The sequence below is a fragment of the Nipponia nippon genome, unplaced genomic scaffold (genome assembly GCF_047370975.1).
Source record: "Nipponia nippon isolate SJK-2023a ecotype South Korea unplaced genomic scaffold, ASM4737097v1 scaffold_16, whole genome shotgun sequence".
Lineage (NCBI taxonomy): Eukaryota > Metazoa > Chordata > Aves > Pelecaniformes > Threskiornithidae > Nipponia > Nipponia nippon.
Window position 1 is genome coordinate 7,991,401 of NW_028262332.1, and position 19,788 is coordinate 8,011,188.

Sequence of the window (19,788 nt, forward strand, 5' to 3'; positions counted from 1 at the left end):
CCCCAGAAGAAAAACCTTGGCAGCTTATATGAGCCCTTCTGGAATAAACTGAAAAGAAATGCACTGACCTTTCTTTGCCCACCGGACAGTCCCCTCGCTGGAGTGAATGTAATTTTCAAATTTTGTCTGCAAGACCGTGGCCCGCTCCCGGACTTCCTGAGGGTCCGTGCCACAGGATTTCTACAAGGGCGGTGGGAGGATTAGAGGAAAGAGAGAATTTGAGTCAGGAATAATGAAGCAGTTTACAATAGATTTAATAACAGTAAAATCACACAGTAACCACCCAGGGGCCAACAAAGGTAATCCTTTCAATATTACTAGAGAAAAAAAAAATATAGATAAAGATGTTAAAGTCAAAGCAGCCAGTGAGCGCTGTGTGGTGAGGAGAGCAAATCAGTTTTAATTTTGTGTTTTCTAACATCTATCACGTACCTTTTTCCCTCGCTTTTTTTTTGTTGCCCTTTTTTTTTCCCCCTAGATTCAACAGGCCAGATACCACCGCTTGTTTCCAATAGAGTTATTTGGAATAACTCCCCCCAGACTCCACACTAACAGTTTTAGACTGATGTTGCAAGTTCCCCTGTGCAATTCCCCAAAACACCTGGCCAGTTCTTGCCACTCGTGGGGCAGGAGAGCAACGTTCACCCCCAAGCTGCAGAGAACGGACCAAATTCAGTACCTGTGAACAAAGCCAACTAAGTGAACCTCTCACTATTGATGCCTACATGAAGTTTTCTCACTGTCAACAAGTCATGCTTAACGGTAACTGCCATCACGTGGTTCCTCTAGAATAAGGCAAGCGCCTTGCACCAAAGACATGACAGAAGAAACTTCCTTAGATCAAAAGGGCAATTTTGCACATGCTCAAGCTTTCCCAGGATGAGACTATAGGATGCAGTTCAGGAAATGGAAAGCAAACATTCCTGGGAGCAAGCTGTTACCGGGAGGAGAGAAGAGGCTGGCTGTCTCTCTAGTACCCAGGCAGAGAAAGGAAGAGTGGACAAGAAAACAAGAGAATTTGTGATGGGAAGTTGACAGCAAAGTGCAAAGCCAAGCATCCATGGATGCAAACCTCTCCCAAGAAAGGGCCACAGTTCTCAAAAGCCACTCAGACAGGAACCAGCATCCAAGTCTAAGAGTGCCAGATCCAGGGCAGTAACTTGATATTGGTCAACTCCTCATCTGACCAGGGCTGACTGAAAGCAAACATCCAGCTCCCACGACTCCGTACTAGGCCTGTGCCAAGGCAACAATCCTGTTGTTCCTGCCTGGTAGATTTGCATGCTAATGCTGCATAACCCTCCTTCCCTCGCAGCTGCGAGCATCACCTCTGCACTGCTGCCAGTCCAGGGCAACCATACCACACTGACGCCCTGAACCTCGGTGATCATGGAAGCCAGGCAATGCTGCTGGCACCCTACACAAAATGTTTTGCTGATTCAAATCTGCCACTCTATAGCCTAACAGCAAATCTGCCCAGAGACAGCACCCGAATCGTCTGAATTCCATGCACAGTGCCCTCTTTTGAACTCAAGACCCCACAGCTTCCAGTCACTGGGTTATTCTGCAACGAAGCAAACACACGTGGGGACTAGGGTTCCTGCTCACTCACCACCTGGACTGACTGTCCATCTGCACCTCCAGCAAAGACAACGGTGGGTATTTTAAGGCCACACGAAGAGGCTCCCAGACTTCTGGTCTCTGCTGTCTGTCTCCCAATCCACTCGAGAAAGACTCACAACACAGCCCGTTTCACAGATGCCTTTTAGTTTGACTTAACGCGCACCTATTAATCAGTTGAGAGTCTCCAGTCGAGGGGCCTCTGTAAAGGTTTAATAAACTACAAGTGGAGCTGCCTCCCCGAAGTGGACACTCATTGCTGTGACTAACAAGTTTCCATTGACGTGAAACATAAAACTTTCTCCCCCCGCCTGCTCCTCCTAGCCCCCATCACTTTCCTTTTGTTAAGCCTCCTGGCAGCACAAAGTGTCACCTTCCCAGCGTTTTTTAATATGAATGTGAAATTAGTGAGGTTTGCCCTTTCCCCTGGCGGACAGAATCCTCTGTTATTAAAAAGTAAAGCACTTTAATAATGAAAACTTTTTCTCTTTTTCCTGTGTTTTAACTGTTTAAAATTAATGAGAAGGGCATAACGGTTGTCAAAGCGATATTGAAAGCCGGGTAGCCAGGACCGAATAAGCACGAAAATCCCTCCAGAGTGTTAAATAAACAGTGCTTCAGCCCCCTCTGAATCCCTCTGTTGGTTATTGTATACATTCTGTAACAGCACTCAGAATAGATCTGAGCACCGGGGAGGCAGAAAGGTTTCAGAATTCCAATAAAGGCCTCAAATTAAAGACAGCCTGGTGCGAATTCCAGGAGAAAATTAAAGAGACCTCAAGCTTAAGTGACAGGTGACTTGCTTCTGTGTCACAACTGTCAGGGGATTTAGTGATAATATGGCAATATATTACAAAGGACTTTTCTTATTCCCCCCTTTAGGTTTCAAAATGAGGCATCTCTTCTTCCTGGTGCTGGGGGAAAAAAAAAAGTAAGACAAAAATGAGGGATAAAAAACTAGGTGCATAATTTCCAAAGTGTGAGGTCAGTCCAAGAGAAATAAATGAAAAAAACCCAAATGGCAGGAAACATAATGTACTCGGAAAACAGCTTCTCCCCTCCTCCCATCTCCACCTTGTCTTTTATCCCCTTCAGCCCCTTGAGACAGACCTCATTTTAAAATTGCCCCCTAATGGGGATGAAAACAAGCTGTGTTTGATTCCTGCCTTCCAGAGAGGTTAATCTAAAAAAATATATATAATAATAATAATTAAAAAAAAAAAAATCTAAATTTAAAACTGACTCAGAGCCAAACTGTGAAAATAAAACCTGCAACACCATGAGAGCGCCTGGGCAGATCAAATAAAATGGTGCTACTGGAAGTGCACTGGAAGCCATCCTGTATGCTCTACTCACACAAGCAAGCTTTAATCCTGCTTGTATCCTGGGTCGGATGAATAGGACAATTAATTTGAGACCTTACACACTTTTCCAAGACCCAAAAGATAAAAGCCTACCCCAGAGGCCTGGTTGATCTACTCTCCATCTAGATGAATTTGTTACATCTGTTAAGGAAGAAGCATTATTGCCATTATGGAGAAATAGTGCGACAGGAGAACTTTTTCTACCCTGTGTTTGCTTAGAGTCAGAGCCTATTCTGGCAGATCCCGAACCACCAGCATAATGACTGTGATCAATAACAATATCGATAAGCTAAAAGAAGAAATGGGCCTAGTTATAGTGTTATTTAACCAGTTCAAGACATCAGGGGGACTCCCCTAACCACCAACTACACCAGGAAAAGACATACTTATCTCTTTCAGAAGAAAGAAACTTCTGCTTATAAAGACTGCAGCTTTTAGGTTTGAGAGGTTGGGATAAGTCCTGAAAGCCTCTGATTTCATTGAGAGAATATGTTAATGGGAGAAGGGATTGAAACACAATAAAACTAGACTGAGGTAGAAAAGTTCTTCCTTAAAACAGTAAAAAAAAAAAAAAGGGAAGGGAAGAAAAAAGTCCAAAACCCAGGCTGTAACATCTCCTGCTTCCATTATACTTCAAAACAAAATGAAGGATTTTGTTTTAATAACAACTTTTTACTAACCTCCACACACCTTCTCAAGAACTCACCAAGTCCCCCTGCCCCCCTCCATAAAAGCTGAAAGATCAAATTTATTCTCTTTGTAGGCAAGTGAACATTCACACACCCAGACATAGCCACATATATATTTTATACACCTAAATATAAAATATACATTTTACAGGCACTTCAGCTTGCTCCCTGGCTGCACACAGAAGCCCAAAAAATACATGTTCCAACGTGGTACTTATAATGGACTTCAGTTGAGGCAATGAGAACCGAAGAGCATTATAATGAGGTTCCTGCGTGCACGACTATAATATATACATGACTCAATGCATGGAGAGCTGATAAGCAAAGCTTAACTCTCTCGAATGGCAACATCACAAACGGATCAGGTTCAGCTCCTCACAACAAGCCCTCAATCACTCTCTATCCTATGCAATGTCCCATTGCATTCCCAGCTTATTGTACCATCTTTACGGCAAACTTATAGAATTTAATAGAGATTAACCCTCCTGAAAACTTGGAAACATGCCCCTGCAGCTTCTGAGAATGCATTGCAGACCATTTATAGAGCCTCTGATGTCAATAAAATACAAAGCTAACAAACAGAATGAGTCCTTGATTGCATTTAATATATTTTCCAAGTAATTCCTGAAGAAGCCTATTTGATACTGACAGAACTACTGTAATTTCATCCCCGTTAAATGGTATAGGGTTTTTTTCCATAAAGAGAAACTCTATTTCTGAGTCCCAATCCTTTCAGATTCTGAGTCACATAAAAATAGGTTGTTCTGTATTTATAAGTTCCTGCAGCAGATTCAGACCATCCTACAGCCAGTGTGGATACATCTCAGTTCCAGTGAAGTCAACAGCAAAATCCCATTCACTTTGATGGCAGAGGGAAGAGGGGAATTCAATCCGACCTTTGACTGCAAGTGAAAGGAACCAGCTCCTTCTGTACCTGCCCTCATGTACAGCACCTGGCATGGCAGGGTATGCCCAGGCAGCACTGCTGAGTAAAAACTAGAGTAATAGCTACTTTCAGTGTAGTTTGGTTGTTTATTTTTTTTTGAAGGAAAGGGAGTAAGACAAAAGAGGAGTATTTAGAATATTCTATGCTTAAATGCTTAGAGTATTTTACAATTTGAAAGCATGGTAGAAATACCAATTTGATCAGTCCTGGAAGCAAACAGGCTCGTTAGCTCTTTATCGCTGTTCCAAAGGCAAGGGTACAAAGGCACTGAGATGTTTAGGTGAGAATTTTCAAAATGGATCAACGATTTTGAACCTCCGCAAGTACTGGGCTCTGACATTCAGTAACATTCAGCAGGCATTTTCAAAAGCCAAATCATAATTTCCTAGAAAAAACATGTTCTCTTTTTTTCCCACTTTCCATGAAACAACACTTGTCCTCAAGCCCAGAACAGATAATATTCTGTCCTGTGTCAGCAACAAATTAAAAGTGCAACTTCTGCATAAATGTAATTGCTGAAAAACTCACCAAAGGAAACCCAAAGTTACCCGCCTATAAGCGCATTCAGGAGAAAAGGAAAGTATTTATACACAGAAGAACTATTTAAAATAATTTCTGCATTAACAAAGCACAACTAAACTTTTACATATTTGTTCAATGAGTTCAGGGGTCATATCCTAGGCATGTTCCAGACATTTAAAATACAGGCATTACAGGCTGATTTCAGTGAAAACTGCAGTGGTGGAAAAGAGCTTTAACTAGAGCTGTATCTCATATAAGCCACAGATCTGGCTTTCCGTGAAATATAGCGCATGTAGGAAAACTGAACATCTTTCAAAAGCATGTTTACCAAGAACACCACAGTTTGTAACAGTCATCCGCAGGAAACGAGAAGGCTCATACATGGTATAACAGAAAGAACGAGCAGGCAAAACAGCAACAAGAGGGGAAAAAAAAGCATGCTGCATCATGCTTGACACATTCTTGACTTCCATTCAAAATGAGGGTTGTTGGAGGATTTAATTTGCCAGAATGCAGAAATGCGAGAGACATCAACTGCAAATGACTGAATTCTGTGAATTAGCAACTTGAAGGCCGACCCAAAGCTTGCTGAAGTCAATGAAAACATGCCTGTCAACCCAGTGAGCTGTTTTAGGCTCCAAGTAAATACAGATAACAAAAAAAGCTATGTAACACATCACCAAATAAATTCTCCTTACTTCTTCAAGGAAGTTTTGTGTCATTTGTGATCTCCAACCATATTTTTGCACAGAAAAGCTAAGGAGAACAGAAACATTGTGGGGAAAAAAAACCAAAGCTTTTGCAGCCACAAACCTTTACTGTCTGTTACAAAAATATTTGCTGAAGAGTTAGAAGCAACTGTTTTTTGGGGACAACTGTTTAAAGATTGGACAATTGTGATACAAGGTAGTTCTATAATTATTTGCACTGCCTGACATCATGGATATACCAACCCTCGTATTGTAAAGATGGAAGCTAAGGGAGGAATACTTATGATGTTTAACTGGTAAACGAAAATCAGAGCAATTCCAAATCAGCAGAATAACTCACCTTGCTTCCTGGTCTGTGCAACTTGAAGCGATCATCTTTCATCAGACTGGATAATACCTTCTCCATCTTTATCTCTGAAACACTGAAGCAACAAAGACAAAAAATTACTCTTTCTCCTACTTTTCAAATACAGCGCGTAACGAGCCACAGGCTGATAACGGATAGCAAAAAGACTGAGATTTACAAATTCAACTTAAGAATTTATCCCTGAAATACATGAGGTTTTACCCCAAACATTCACTCAGCAACCCTAGAAGTGTAACTACTGCAAAATCTCGACTCCAGCTGAACTGGTGCTTTCACTGGAACAGAGACACAATTTTACCCGCAATCTTGTCCCCGTTACAAGTCCCCAACACACACTCCAATTCTAATAGAGCATCAAAACGACTGAGGGTGGACTTTCAGTTCACTGAGAGTCTCCTTGGTTCTCAACCAGAGTAACTGATTAAAGAAAAAATTTAGGCCTTAAATTATATTTCCGTTGTTTTAATAATTTTTCTTTCCTTGCATTGAGAAGCACCAAGACAACTGGGAACCATGTGCTTACATTTTCCACTAAAAGAAACTCAAAACAGAGTTGAAGCAGCTCGTAACACTAATGATTCTTGTAGATTTGCTTTACAACTATAAACAACAAGATCTGTAACCTCCACTTTGAAACCACAGGGTGTCAAACATTTTATTGTACGTTAGGTGCCGTGGGCAGGGAGCAGAAGGTGTCTGCATTGGGTTGCCTGTGCAAGCGTGAGAAAGAGACTGACTGAAACGTACACATAGCGGCTGGAAAGACGTGCTCTGCTTACTTTGCTACTTCTACATCTTGTCTCTGCGCCAGTTTAACTTCCAGATTCTCTGGAATCAGAGCCACTGCTCAACCCTCATTCAAAGGAACAAAGTGCTTGGATGTTTACACACATTTTTTTCCACCCACGTTAGCGACCATGCTCCCAAAACTAAAGAGCTGAAACTAAAGCTGTGTAAAGACACAGCTCCTTCCTCTCATAGTGACTCAAGCTCAGAGGGTAACAACAGGATCCCAAGGAACTTTTCCTATCAAACCGACTCTCCTGCAGCTTCCTTCCCTCTGGTCACATCATTGCTCTTTCCCACAAGATCTTACATCATTCCAACTTCTTTCTACATTGCTGGGGTCAAAGCTCAGAGACACGCTTACTGATGGACACACTCACCATCCAATTCACTTACAGCTTCAAAAGCCACCTCTGACACCAAATCCACAGTTTGATTTCCTTCCCCATTCTGAGAACTCACCTTTCCTCTCATTTGAAGTGTAAAGCCAAAGCCTGGCCCATTAGGGACCTCACAGCATTTTTTTTAAATACAGGAGACTCAGTCAGCTGTCCTAGCCAGGCTTCACACTGGGCATTTATTTTCTTTCTGTCGACTCGCATTCCTCCTGCAGATTCAACCAGGTGATTTATTCTCCAGTCCTGCTTGCAAGACACTGCTGGGTACTGTTACGGCCCAGATACTGGAAACGCTTACGAACCTGCTTAATTTTAAAGTGAGTGGTCCTACTTAGAGGTGCATTTACAGGAGACTAGAAATTCTTCCTCCTCTTTACCACTGTCTTGTGGGGCACACGCACACCAGGTGACACAATGCAGGAACAGCTGTGCAGCTCCAGGCCATTAATATAACAGCTGCATCCAAACTGGGTCCCATTTCCAAGGGAACTACTCAGATGATAAAAGCTGAAGTTTGTGGGCCCAAATTTTCAGCAATGGGCAAAGGTAATCTCTTGAAAAGAGATTCTTTTCTTTTTTATACCAGAATAAATAATAAATCCTGCATGGAAGCCAAGGAGTTCATTTGAGGTTACATCAGTCTAAGGAAGAGAGAAATCTTGGTGGTCCAGCAGTTCTCAAGACTCCTGAATCTCAGATGGTCAGAAAGATGTATGCAGTTTCTGCAAGGAAGCTCTGCTGATATTCTTCAATTTGTAAAGTATAGCAAGAAATTATAACAACAAGGATATCCGTTTTCTCTTCACGCAAAGACCTCTGAACACCTGGTCAGGAGGAATGGATGACTCTTTGCCACACTGTGTAACAGGATACCATGAACCTCGCTTGCCCCCCAGTCCTTCCCAGTTAAAGCAACAAATACCTTCACTTTTGCAATCTGCCTTTTCAACCTCAGCCAGCGCACCACCACAACATAAGGAAAGGAGAAGAGATGGTCCAGAGAAATGGCCATCTAGCCTGGAAGGTACAGGCCAGTGTGGCCACAAGACATCCTCTATGGGAGACAAGCCCCGTCGCCGTGCGGCTGGGACTCCTGATGTAGCAGATTCCTCTGCAGAGAATGCAGAGACAGACAGGCGGGGGAGTGACGGGGGAGAATGGGAAATGGAGCATAAAAAGACAACTGAGGGTTTCTCTGTTTGTTTTTGAAAAGTATAACAGTAAATTAAAACATAAATGGCAACCACTTAAGCAAGAGAAAAGTATACCTCCCCATCCCCCCCAAAGGTTGCTCTGACACCGCTATGAATGAAAATGTCAAACCTTTGACATTGATTTGTCTGAGATGTCCCCCCCGCTCCGATCCTCCTCTCGCCTGGCGCGCTGCCAGCTCGCAGCCTAACAGATATGTGAACTTGGTTCACAGCGGGGAGCATCATGTGAGGGGAGCAGGGGAGGGGGGCAAGCACAACTGCAGAGAAGGGAGAGAAATGACTCGTGCCTTCATGGTGATGCGTTTTCCTTTATAAATTAGTTAGGCCGCCGTTAGGAGATAAAGAAATTATCTGATAGCTGTCGAGGCAGGCACTGCTAGATTACAGTTGAAGGAACTGAGAGAGACATAAGGGGAGAAAAAAAAAGTGAACCTCACTGACTTTCTTCTGCTTCTTGCCTTTGAAGGAAAATCTGTTAGTTACGCTTAGAACCAAGACAGAACATTTTGGAGTCTAACCTTTTTTTTAAAAAAAAAAAAAAAGAAAATAAGAAAAAAAGAAAGAGGAAATGTACAGAAAACATGAGTGTGCATGTGTGCGCACACACGCATTTACAGTTAGGTAGAGGAACCACAACTTCAAGCCACACAAAGACCAAAAAGAAAGTTGCAGAGAGAGGCATGCAGCTTCCTTGAGCCCCAACGGGAATTACTGATCTCAGCAGAGCCAAAGTGAGAGCGTTTTGGCAAAGGCTAACGCTGCCTTTCCACAGTGGAAGCCAAGGAGAGGCTTCAGGTACCGGTGAAAATTAATTGCGAGCGATTTCCAATTTCAAAGGCAGTCATCCCTAATTCCGAAGTGAATTTTCATCCAGGAACAAAGCCACGTCTGCTCTCATTACTTCCAACTCTCAACATTTCTGGACTTACTCCCATGCATGCTGGGGTGGGTGGAGGGGCTTAAGAAAAACTCTGGGTCAGATCCTCATCCAATGTAAATCAGCACGGCACTGCTCATTTACACCAACTGAAGGCTGCGGGGACCCGTCTCATGCTTTGTCTTCTTAGAAATACATATTTTATGAAGTATTTACATTTCAATACACCCAGCGGGAATTTCATTTAAAAAAGAAAAAACAAATTAAAAAAAAAAAAACACAACACAAACTCATCCCCAACAAAAAACAAGAGATTTAAAAATTAAGCAAAGAATAAAAAAATGCAAACTCCAGTAACTTGTGCAGTCCAAGTCAAAAGCTACAAAGACTTAGGATAAAGAAACAAAAATTATCAGCGCTTAAGAGGATCGGTGACAGTCCAACACATGCTGTCTTTCGCCCTCGCACTGAATTAAATTGTCAGGATTATCACCATAATGCTCTGTTTATGAAGGGTAACGGCAATTTGTGCTGATGGCACTTGCTGCCTTTAGCTTCAAGCTGCCTTCCTGCATCTTCTCTGTAATTCATCAGCTCTCTTTTCTATCCCGTTGCCCCTTCTCACACCATGCGCTACTATGTAGGAAGAGCGGAGGATGCATGACTGCAAACAGGCCGAATCGCCCACCCATGCCAATTAGACACTCATTTTCTTCCATCTGAAGACGGGGGTCAAGGAAGGCAAATTACACTCCTTTTTTGGCAAGTGCCTCATCTGCAGGGCAGCACGTTTTATGAAGAACATAAAACAAACAAACAAGAAAAGACAATCCCCAGAGTTGTTTGGCTGTACTGATTTGAGAAGTGGAGGAAGAAAAAAAATATTCACATAAACCTCCCGCCGCTCATTCAGCACAGTCTTCTACAGATTCCTGAAGAACACTGGCTAGCTCAACAACAGGTCTCCTTAGCAGATATAATTACCAGCGTGAGTGACACTGCTCCTTAAACTTGTTAAAAAACAACAAAATCAGATAAAAGCATTAACATTTAAAATAAAAAAAAAGGGGGGAAATTTCCCTCTCCTTCCTCCAACACTTCGAAAATATTATAAAATAGAAAAATAGAACTTTCCATTTGGAGTTAAAAATTCACAATTATATGGGATTTCACCTTTAAATGTCAGTGCTGTTTGTTACATGAAAAAAAACCCTGTCAGCTTAGCCCTCCATGTCTTGCTGGTGTCTGCTTAATAGATAGTTACCTGGGATGATGGATGGCTCTTTGTTAGACCACTAAATGGCTCACAGCCTAGAATAAGCCTGTATTTACTGCCAACATTTGTTTGTTTCAAGGATGCAAAACCAAATTCGACTCCAAGCAGCTCCACCCGACATAAACACAAGAAATAAAAGAGAACTAATTTGTGCATGAGTTTACAGGGCTCCATCAACACTAGTACAACACTAAAGGGACTTGACTCGGCTGATGTTCTGAAACGCCGAGAGACAGCAGTGCGGGGAGCAAGGGGAGTCGCATACATCCAGCTGACTGCTGAGGAGGCTTGAGACCTGATAGCACTCCCAACTAGCAATGCTGAGCAGCGAGTTTTTCTCCACAAAAGGACCATTGCACAAGCAGCGCTGGACTAAAATCTCATCATGTGTCGGCCATCAGGTAGCTGACTGCGCTTGGGGCTGGTCCTTACCCAGCCTGGCTTGCTCTCCTTACTGTCTGCTCCCCAGTCCGAGTGTAAGGTAAGCTTTCTCAGCTAGCCTGGAAGCACACCCCACTTCTGGTCTGCAGAGCCCACCCCCCTTACTGCCTTCCAGGACCATACTGGGCACTCGCCACTTGCAAAAGCCTCTACTATTCCCGTCACAAGGCACTTACACAACGCATCTTGGCCAATTACCCGCTAGATATAACCCACAGCTCCCTAGCTATTTCTCCACCGGATCTCTCCTGAAGAGAAAGCGCAATCTCTGACAATATGGTGCCATGCAGGCAGATGGCCAGTTAGCATTTGACAGGCTCATTTGACTTGTGATCTCCACGTAGCCACGATTTGAACCCAGGGCCAGAGAGGTAACAACGGAGTGCAAAGGATCTCCGACTATCGTCTCCTCTCTGCCCCTCATCACACACACTCACTCACGCACAATCTGTCAGGCTGGTGATTTTCACACACTTCCCTTTTCTCGTTTTGCTAGTCTGGGGCCGGTCCTGGATCACAAGAATTAATAAATTCTTATTAAAACCTGCACAAGACACAGTCCCGCTGAAAGTGCCATGGAAGGTTAATTAGCAAGGATGAGCTGAAACTTTTGTTCGCGTTTCTGACTCACTTAATCTTGTGAGAAGCCAGCAAGCTGACATATTCTGCCTCTGAAGGCGCCAGGACAAGCAGGCTGTTCCCGTGACAGCCAATGCGAGCCGTCCTCCCGATCCGGTGGATGTATTCCGCAGGTGAAGCCGGAGCGTTATACTTCAAAAAGGGAACATGAGAAGGGAAAGGAGGAATTAACAGAACACAGCATGTTAATTATAAACGAGACACTCAGCCCGCTCATCTGAAACAAAAGGGATCTTAGCAAAACCCACATGCTGTACCTCCCTTGGAATTGGCCTGTTTATAAAGAGCCCATCGGGCTCATCCCTGTAACCATCACTCAGCCCCCTCAGCCACAGCAGTTTTTGACATGTGAATGTGACACATTGGCCAACTTTCAGGTAATAGGACAGTTTCCCCATCTCAGTGTCTCTGTTTGCCTTTTACATTTTATTTCTATACAGGCACATCAGGAATCTGTTTGCTTCCCTTAAAAAAAAAAAAAAATCTCGCAAAGACCTCAAACCAAACAACCCCCAGGACTGCCCATAGAGAGCAGGAAGCTGCCTGCTCTGCATTTGGGAGAAAAGCCATAAAATACAATGGATTCAAATTTAGAGTTGGGCTAAATAGCTTTGTTTTGATTAAAACAAATCATAGATTTCTTCTATCCGGTAACCAGCTAAGAGAGATGAGGGAGTTAAGTGCTTTCGGCAGCATATGATACAAGTAGCAATTGTCTTCCCATGCACAACTATCAGGCACTATGAAAACGTTGCTTAAAGCCCCCCCTAATATAGCAGTGCCTCTCATTTACTTCACCGGGAATCAAAACTGCCCAACCATTTGCAAGATCTGACAAAGGGTGACATATTTCCCTCCCTTTAACCTCCCCCTATTCTCCCCCCGCCCCCTTCCTGGAAAAATGAACATGCACAGAGATACTGCTCAGAAATGAGCCCTCAGCAGTTTAACTGGAAAAAACCCAACAACCAAAGCCCACTCTAGTGTTTATACCTGTGCCCTCTGGCAAAGTTTCTACTGGCTAGAGGTGTGAGTAAGATGCTGTGAGCAATCTAATTGCTCCCTGCAGGTCCTTGCTCTTGGACACAGCTCTCAGGACAGCTGAGATTTCGCCTTCTGGACACACAGAAGTCTCCCAGGGCTTTAGGTAATTTGCACTGCGTTCTAACACTGGCAACTATATCTTTGGTTAAATTATATTAATATACAGATCTGGGAATTAAAGACTTCACTTCCCCAGCCTTCTCCAACTAGCTAGCTGCTACACAATCTTTCTTTTTTTAAAAACACAAAATTAAAATCAAATTTGTTACCTGAAGGGATGAGGTAGAAATTAAAAAGCTTTGTTGAGGCTCTGTGCCCTGTTCTTTTTACCCAGGTATCACCTGATACACGAGAATCTCTGGATCAGTTTTTCCTCAATTCAACTAACCTTTTTTAATTATAAATCTTTTATAAAAACGAAATCTGCTTCATGCTCTCAGCTTCCTCTTTGAAATGACAGGCTGCTATTTTTAAGGTTCCATCCATCTCCCTTAGTTTTTGGTTTTTTTTCCAAAGACAATATTTCTGTCAACAGTAATGCAGCAGTGTTGGGTTTTTAGCTGGTTTTGTTGTTGTTTGTTTATTTTTTTTTTCCCAGGGAAAATCTGAACTATGCAGTTCTATTGAAAGCTGCACGCTTACAGCTACCCAGCCCCAACCCAGCAAAGCCTCACTTGAAACATTCAGGTCATTGCACAGACGCTATTGGGCTACTCAATGTTTAACATTAGGATCACACAAACTCCTCATGGAACTGCCTCCCCAGAAAGCTCAGAAAAAGAGAAACACAGAACTGCAAGAGAGGTGGGCAGTACTTGACAAGATTTGGCTTCCTGTGGGGGAAAACAGAGGGTCTTTCCTCCCAGCCAGTGGAATATTATTACACAACGGATAACAATGGAGTTACTGAAGAGGAAAACAGGCTGTCAAAACCAAAGATATGGTAGCAATGCTGTATCCTAGCAAAACCTTGAGTCCCAGTCCTGCAGTCAGGAACACGTGGGTCTCCCACACCTGTAAGCATCAGCACAAAGACGAGCAAACTGAAGAAAGAGGGTCTGGACTGGAAAGGGATTTCATCTGAGCAAGACTGCACTTAATACATAAGCACACACATACATACAGAGCAAACCTACCTGTACGATCCATGTAACTTGAGGCAGGTCTAGTCCACGTGCTGCAACATCCTTTAAAATTAATAAGGAAATTACTTTAGTAAAAATGCTTTGAAGACATCAGCAAAGTAAGAACCTTTCTAGGATGGCAATTATGCCAGGAAACAACTGGCTATGCAAGTAGGAATTTTATGTGCCTAGTTTGGGGAGAGATGGACTGAAGGTCAGAAATAATGTTGAGGGTTTAAAACACAAGGAATATTGTTAACAGACTAATACAACAAAAAATGACCCGCTACTATGGCCCAAAGCCTGGAGGATATAAAACCACCTACTTCAGGAGAGTGGTGTTGAATTACAGCAGTCTGCTACAGTCCCTTTACATTATATCTGAGAGAATCAACTGTCAATGGTAGCGATACCTTTGGTTCTTCAGTTTGTTTCATTGATGAAAACAGATCTTCTCGTAGGTGCTCGTAGGCATCTACTACCCAAACAGTGAGAGAGGCAGAATTAAATCTCTGGAAGGCAACACTATTTCTGAGCACAGCTTTTTCCACAGCAAACCTAAGAACTAAAACCAGGCTGCTTATGACGAAAAGGAAAATGACCATAAAGTAAATGGTCAAGGATCCTAGGCCTTCAGTGGAATGCCCAAAGATGCACTGATCTCCACCTACAAATAATTAGTTGCTTCCTAGGTGATGGTCTGAAGGTGAGGAGCAGATGACTTGCAGGTCACCTGGCCCTACAATAAAAGGCCAACAAACGAGTTAGCAGAATCTGCAGGAAGCTGGAGTACAGCTTGAGGAGAGGGGACTTCAGCTATCCCTTAGATTTTCACCAGTCTGGCTTTGCTTTGGAGAAACAAAACTCAGCCCCAAATAAAAGAGTCTGAAGCTGCTGTCGGGAGTGTTATTTCATGTGCCAGCTGGTGAGAAAACCCATCAACTTGGAGAACGACTTGCATGAGACCCTTTAGTTATCCACAGCCGGTATAGCTCAAAAAACATACCCTTTCAAAGAGAAAAGAGAGTTTAAATACTGTTCAAAACAGAGAGAGAGTGCAAACATGTTTCAATCTCCCTTCTTGATTTTCCGTTCATTAGTAATGTCCTCACATACTCCTTGGATTTTACATTCACCACGCGCAATAGCAGAGCAGGTGTGCAGATTTAACTCTGTTAGGAAATGTTTTGGAACACATGTATCTTTTAGCTAGTTGCAAAATAGAATATATTAAGAACGTAAGCAGGAGCTTAATGTACTAAAAATGTGTCAGCCACCCAGTGAAGTGTTTTCATGCAACTCCCACACACGTTAAAAGACTAGGAAGCTGATGTTTTGGCAGCAAAGGCCTTCCCATAAGCACTAGCCAGGTTGCTTTGTGGCTCCAACTGCAGTAAAAGAGGAGACACTTTCCACAGCGCCCACTCTGAAATCATACACGCTTTCGCTCCAACACGCTCATTAAGAAACTACTTGTTCCCAGAGTCAGAATGAACAGATGTACAAAAAGCCATTTAAAGGAGGTTGGAGAAAATAAATCAAGAGAAGTCGGGGAACGCGTACAGCAGTTACCGGGATAACAAGATTATAAACTCTACAGCACGATCAGACAGGAGCGCTGACGTCTGATTCCGATCTGGCTGGCTCTGTTATATACTTCCATGCTGACAAGTCTTTGGTCTTTTCCTATACTGTGCTCTTTCTCACATCCAGTAGTCTAGGAAAGGCTGCGTTTGATGAGGGCTCTGACCTTGGGACAGGGTCAGTTTACCCAAAATAAACAGATAGCCAAGCTGTCCCTGTGGTCAGGAGCAGGCACCTCCAACATGGCGAGAAGTAGATGGCAGGGGCAGAAGCCATCCTTCTCATCCATCAGAATTCTTTCCCTCCTCTTCTAAGATACCTTTTCTCAACACCTCTGGCTGGGAAACTACTGCCACGGACAGTATTGTTCTCATGTGCATTTGCCAAAGCGAGCAGGAAAGTTGAAAAGGTCAACCGAAAGCCTAACAGTCAGGGACAACATTTTAGGAGGCGCTCTCCCATCATCAGCCTTGCATTCACTATTGCTTTCACAATGCCACCAACTCCACTCAGCTGTTACTGACACATATCAGCAGCTATTCTCCTGGGGTTTAACTTGGCTTTCTTTCAGAAGTGTCTTGGGATTTACTGGTAATTGGAGTGTTTTGCAAGCTCTCAAAGATTCCTCAGTATCAGTCCACCTGCGTCTCCTGTAGCTCCCTTTCCTCAAAGACCCTAGTAGACAGCAGCAAGGTAGAATTAGGATAAAAAATTTGAGTTGATTTGCTTTCCTCCGCTGGCAGAGCCCATGAGCTTCTTGCTTCTCAGATCTTTAGAAAAATACTTGTGGGTCACCTTACCGGGAAAGAGAGTACAGTTCAAGCAACAATTATCCAGTTTTACTAGCACTACATTTATTCCACACACAGAAGCACTAACCTGCTGCCAGTGCTCTTTCGAGAAGCCCCATAGATTTCCAATGTACCACTCTCCCTTCTTTTCCACTGCCCCAGACGGCATTCCCCTTTTCCATGCATGACCTCACACCACCATGCCTTAGTAACAGGGAAATCAAGAATACGACACCTCAGCAGGTCACCGCTGATTCCTTTCAATGGGCAATGGAAGGGAGAATTAAGTGACCATCTCACAGGAGCAAGGAGAAATAACCTACACCAGTGCAATTTTAAAGAAAACCCAGATGCCAAGCAAACATGATGATCTGAAGCCTTGTTCCTGCCCTGATCCCAACTGCAAGCCACAGAATGGCACAGTATCAAGGTACAATCCACCCAAGGACCCCCAGAAAGGCTGACAATTCACGTTACCAGCCTGTGCTCGTGGTGGCGGGGTACAGAGGGGTGGGTGCAAGGGAATCAAGGGCAAAAAGGCCACACCGAAAGCAGGGCGTATCGGTGCAGAAGATCGGAACCAACACAGCCACAAAAGTTTTGCAAGGGCCTTGGTTTGCTCAGTCCCTCTCACACAATCTAATTAGGGCAAAGGAAATTGCTAAAGTTGCTTTTGAAAGACACTCAATGGTGAGGTCTTGAAGGCCCTGAGCTTGACAATTGGCTGCCTACATGAGGCCTAGAAGTACAGATGGAAGGCAGCTTGCTCAGGTGCCAGGCTGTCAGTTGGATTAAAATGACTCATTTATTTACCAAAGAACCTCACAAAGTGCTTTAGTTAACAGGCAGAGAGGGCCTAACGGCTCTCCAAGCTGGGGAAGAAGCTCTCGCGCCTTCCCGGCCTGCCAAAAGTCATTACTGCCGAGTGTGGAAAGCCATCAGCAGGGTAGAGACCCCCGTCGGCAGGGTGACAGATTGGGCTGCGTAATCAGAGGAGGAAGGAGAGAGCACAGAAGCTGTCAGAGGCGAAAGCTCTTGGCTGGGGCCGCCAGAAAACTGGCAAGATGAGTTAGCGTGACTGAGTAAACAGCAAACAATCTCCAAATGATCTTTCCTCTCTCCCTGGAAGAGATGAACTTGTTTAAAGGCACATCCCAAAGGAAGCCGCAAAGAACTTCAGTGAAGGAGAGAGAAATAAATCTGGATGAGACCCTCTGAGATACGTGGCCCTTCTTTATTTTCTTGTCTGCCAGCTTATATTGTCTGGCAAAAATATTTTATGCAATATATTAATATACATATGACACAGAGCAAATTAATAAAAGGAACAGCAGGTCCCATTGCTTACTAGAGCGGAAAGATGGGTGGAGAACACGGCATAAGGGACAAGGGAAGGACGGCAACATTATTTGCGTTGCTCTTTTGTGAGCCAGGTTTCAAAATTTTGTGGGCACAAAACGCGATTTTGCAGTGAAAAGAACAGAACCATCTTTCTGCAAAACATTTTTGCTGATATGAAGCAAAGTGTCAGAAAAAGCAATGCCCTCAGAGGCAGGAGGTGGTCACGGTGCCTGGCTGCCCTTTGGACATCTGCGTTGGGGAGGCACCTGTAATGTGGGACTAGCGCAAAGTGTATCTCTATATTAAGGTGTCCATATGGTCCCCATTACTGTGGTAACAGGCCACCTCCTGGTTTCAATGCATTTGTCCTCCCAACATCTCTGTAAGATAGAACAGTGCTACTATCCCCATTTTACAGATGGGGAGCTGAAGCACAGAGAGATTTTGGACTCAGACACACAACTTACTGTGCTTAACGTGCTAACCATGTGCCAGCTGAGCCACAGTAACTGTAACTGTCAGGATTTGCATCCCTGCCTTGCAGTAAATGCAAAGTAGCTTAGATTGAAACGAAGGAGAGTTACAATAAATGCATTACCTTACGCTACCCTCTTCGCGGCAATCTAGGTTAATTCACGTTACCTCCCATTTATGACAGGTCAGGAGCAAACACACAACTATCGCTGCTCAGCTGACATGTGGCTACTTGCCTTGTCATCACAGTTCCACATCCACTCGTACGGAGTCTGTGGCATGGCAGGAAATCAAACCACATCTCCAGTGTCTCAAGAGGGGGATCCCATCCACTGGGATTTCTTTATCCAACTTGTTCTTCTTCCTACCTTGTCAACAGCTGTACGTTTCCTGGCAGATTTTTCCTGCCACAGGCTGCATTTCCCCTTCAAACGGTCTCACCCAGGAACTAATAACCCAGTGATTGCAATGATTCTATTTTCTCTTTGTCTAAAATTGAGCATTCACTGTCTTTCCAAACTCAAATTAAACTGAAATTTCTGTAACAAGACACGTCCCTGAAATTTCTCAGTTATAGACAGCACGTGCATGAAGGAAGACAAAGTTTAGCTATTCATTATTTAGAATTTACCAAACACTTTTTATCTTCAAAACACTTAACCTACACCACTGAATGATTTAAGCTATGCTATCCTCCTCAGGTGAGACACTTAAGTATTACCTCTGTATACAGGGAAACCAAGTTATAGTTACACTGATGCATTGCAAAGATGCATTTTGACCTTCATCAACTCATTGAAAGGTTGTGCACACAAGCAGGACCAAGACTAGCATGTAACAAGTACAATTTTACAGGTGATACAATACATAATTTGGCAACGCTAAATCAAACACTCCTACATAAGTGGCAGTCCTAGTTTGAACTGCAGGCATAAAAATAAGATAAAATTCAGCCCCCACTCTCTGAAAAAAATTGCAACTGGTTTCCTTTAAGAATAATGTGCTGCAAGAACAGGAGTCGTTTCAGAGCTGGAGAGGGTTTCTCAGCTCTAATTACTCCCGATCGCTGTAATTTACAAGTTTGCGGTGGGTAGAAATCGCCAAGATTCACACATTTTCAGATCAACAGCTGCCACTATTAGAGAGCAAATCGTGCAGCCTTCTGCACCACTGCAGCAGGCTAGCTGTGGCACCGACAGGTCAGAAACGAGAAGCGGAAGGTGCCACCACAACACAAGGGTGCCAGCAAACTTCAGTAGAGGACAAGAATTTCTCCCTCAGCACCCTTGAAGGAAGCTTGAAGGGCAAAGCATGGAGAGCAGCAGAGCATGTGCATTTCTAATGACACCATTCTCCGGTTGGGCTTCCCTTCCGTCCCTGCAGGTTTTTGTTTTTAACCTTGGGGTAGTCATTAAGATGGGAAAGACCACATTACATCCAATCTACCTGGCAGTTATGGGGCACACTACACATTAGGATTGCGTTCTACTGACTGCATGTAGAGGGCAAGGTTCCAGCTTCAAATGAACAGATTTTTCCAGGTGTAAGACCATGCAAAATACGTAGAGGCCTCTTGTATAA

The 19,788-nt window shown here is 43.5% G+C and overlaps 1 protein-coding gene across 5 annotated transcripts in view; it reads right to left on the minus strand.

Annotated features, from left to right (window-relative positions):
• The window catches only part of DDX31 (DEAD-box helicase 31), a 50,411-nt gene that overhangs the window by 16,400 nt on the left and 14,223 nt on the right, over positions 1-19,788 (minus strand). For all 5 annotated transcript variants that reach the window (XR_015703642.1, XM_087752632.1, XM_087752631.1 and 2 more), the window contains 4 exons: positions 14,030-14,080; positions 11,842-11,981; positions 6,192-6,273; positions 69-180 (listed from right to left, as the gene is read on the minus strand). Coding sequence is in view for 4 of the 5 variants with exons in the window: in XM_087752632.1 (XP_087608758.1) it covers positions 69-180; positions 6,192-6,273; positions 11,842-11,981; positions 14,030-14,080 (385 nt within the window). In the remaining variant the exon portion in view is untranslated. The remainder of the gene's footprint in view (positions 1-68; positions 181-6,191; positions 6,274-11,841; positions 11,982-14,029; positions 14,081-19,788) is intronic.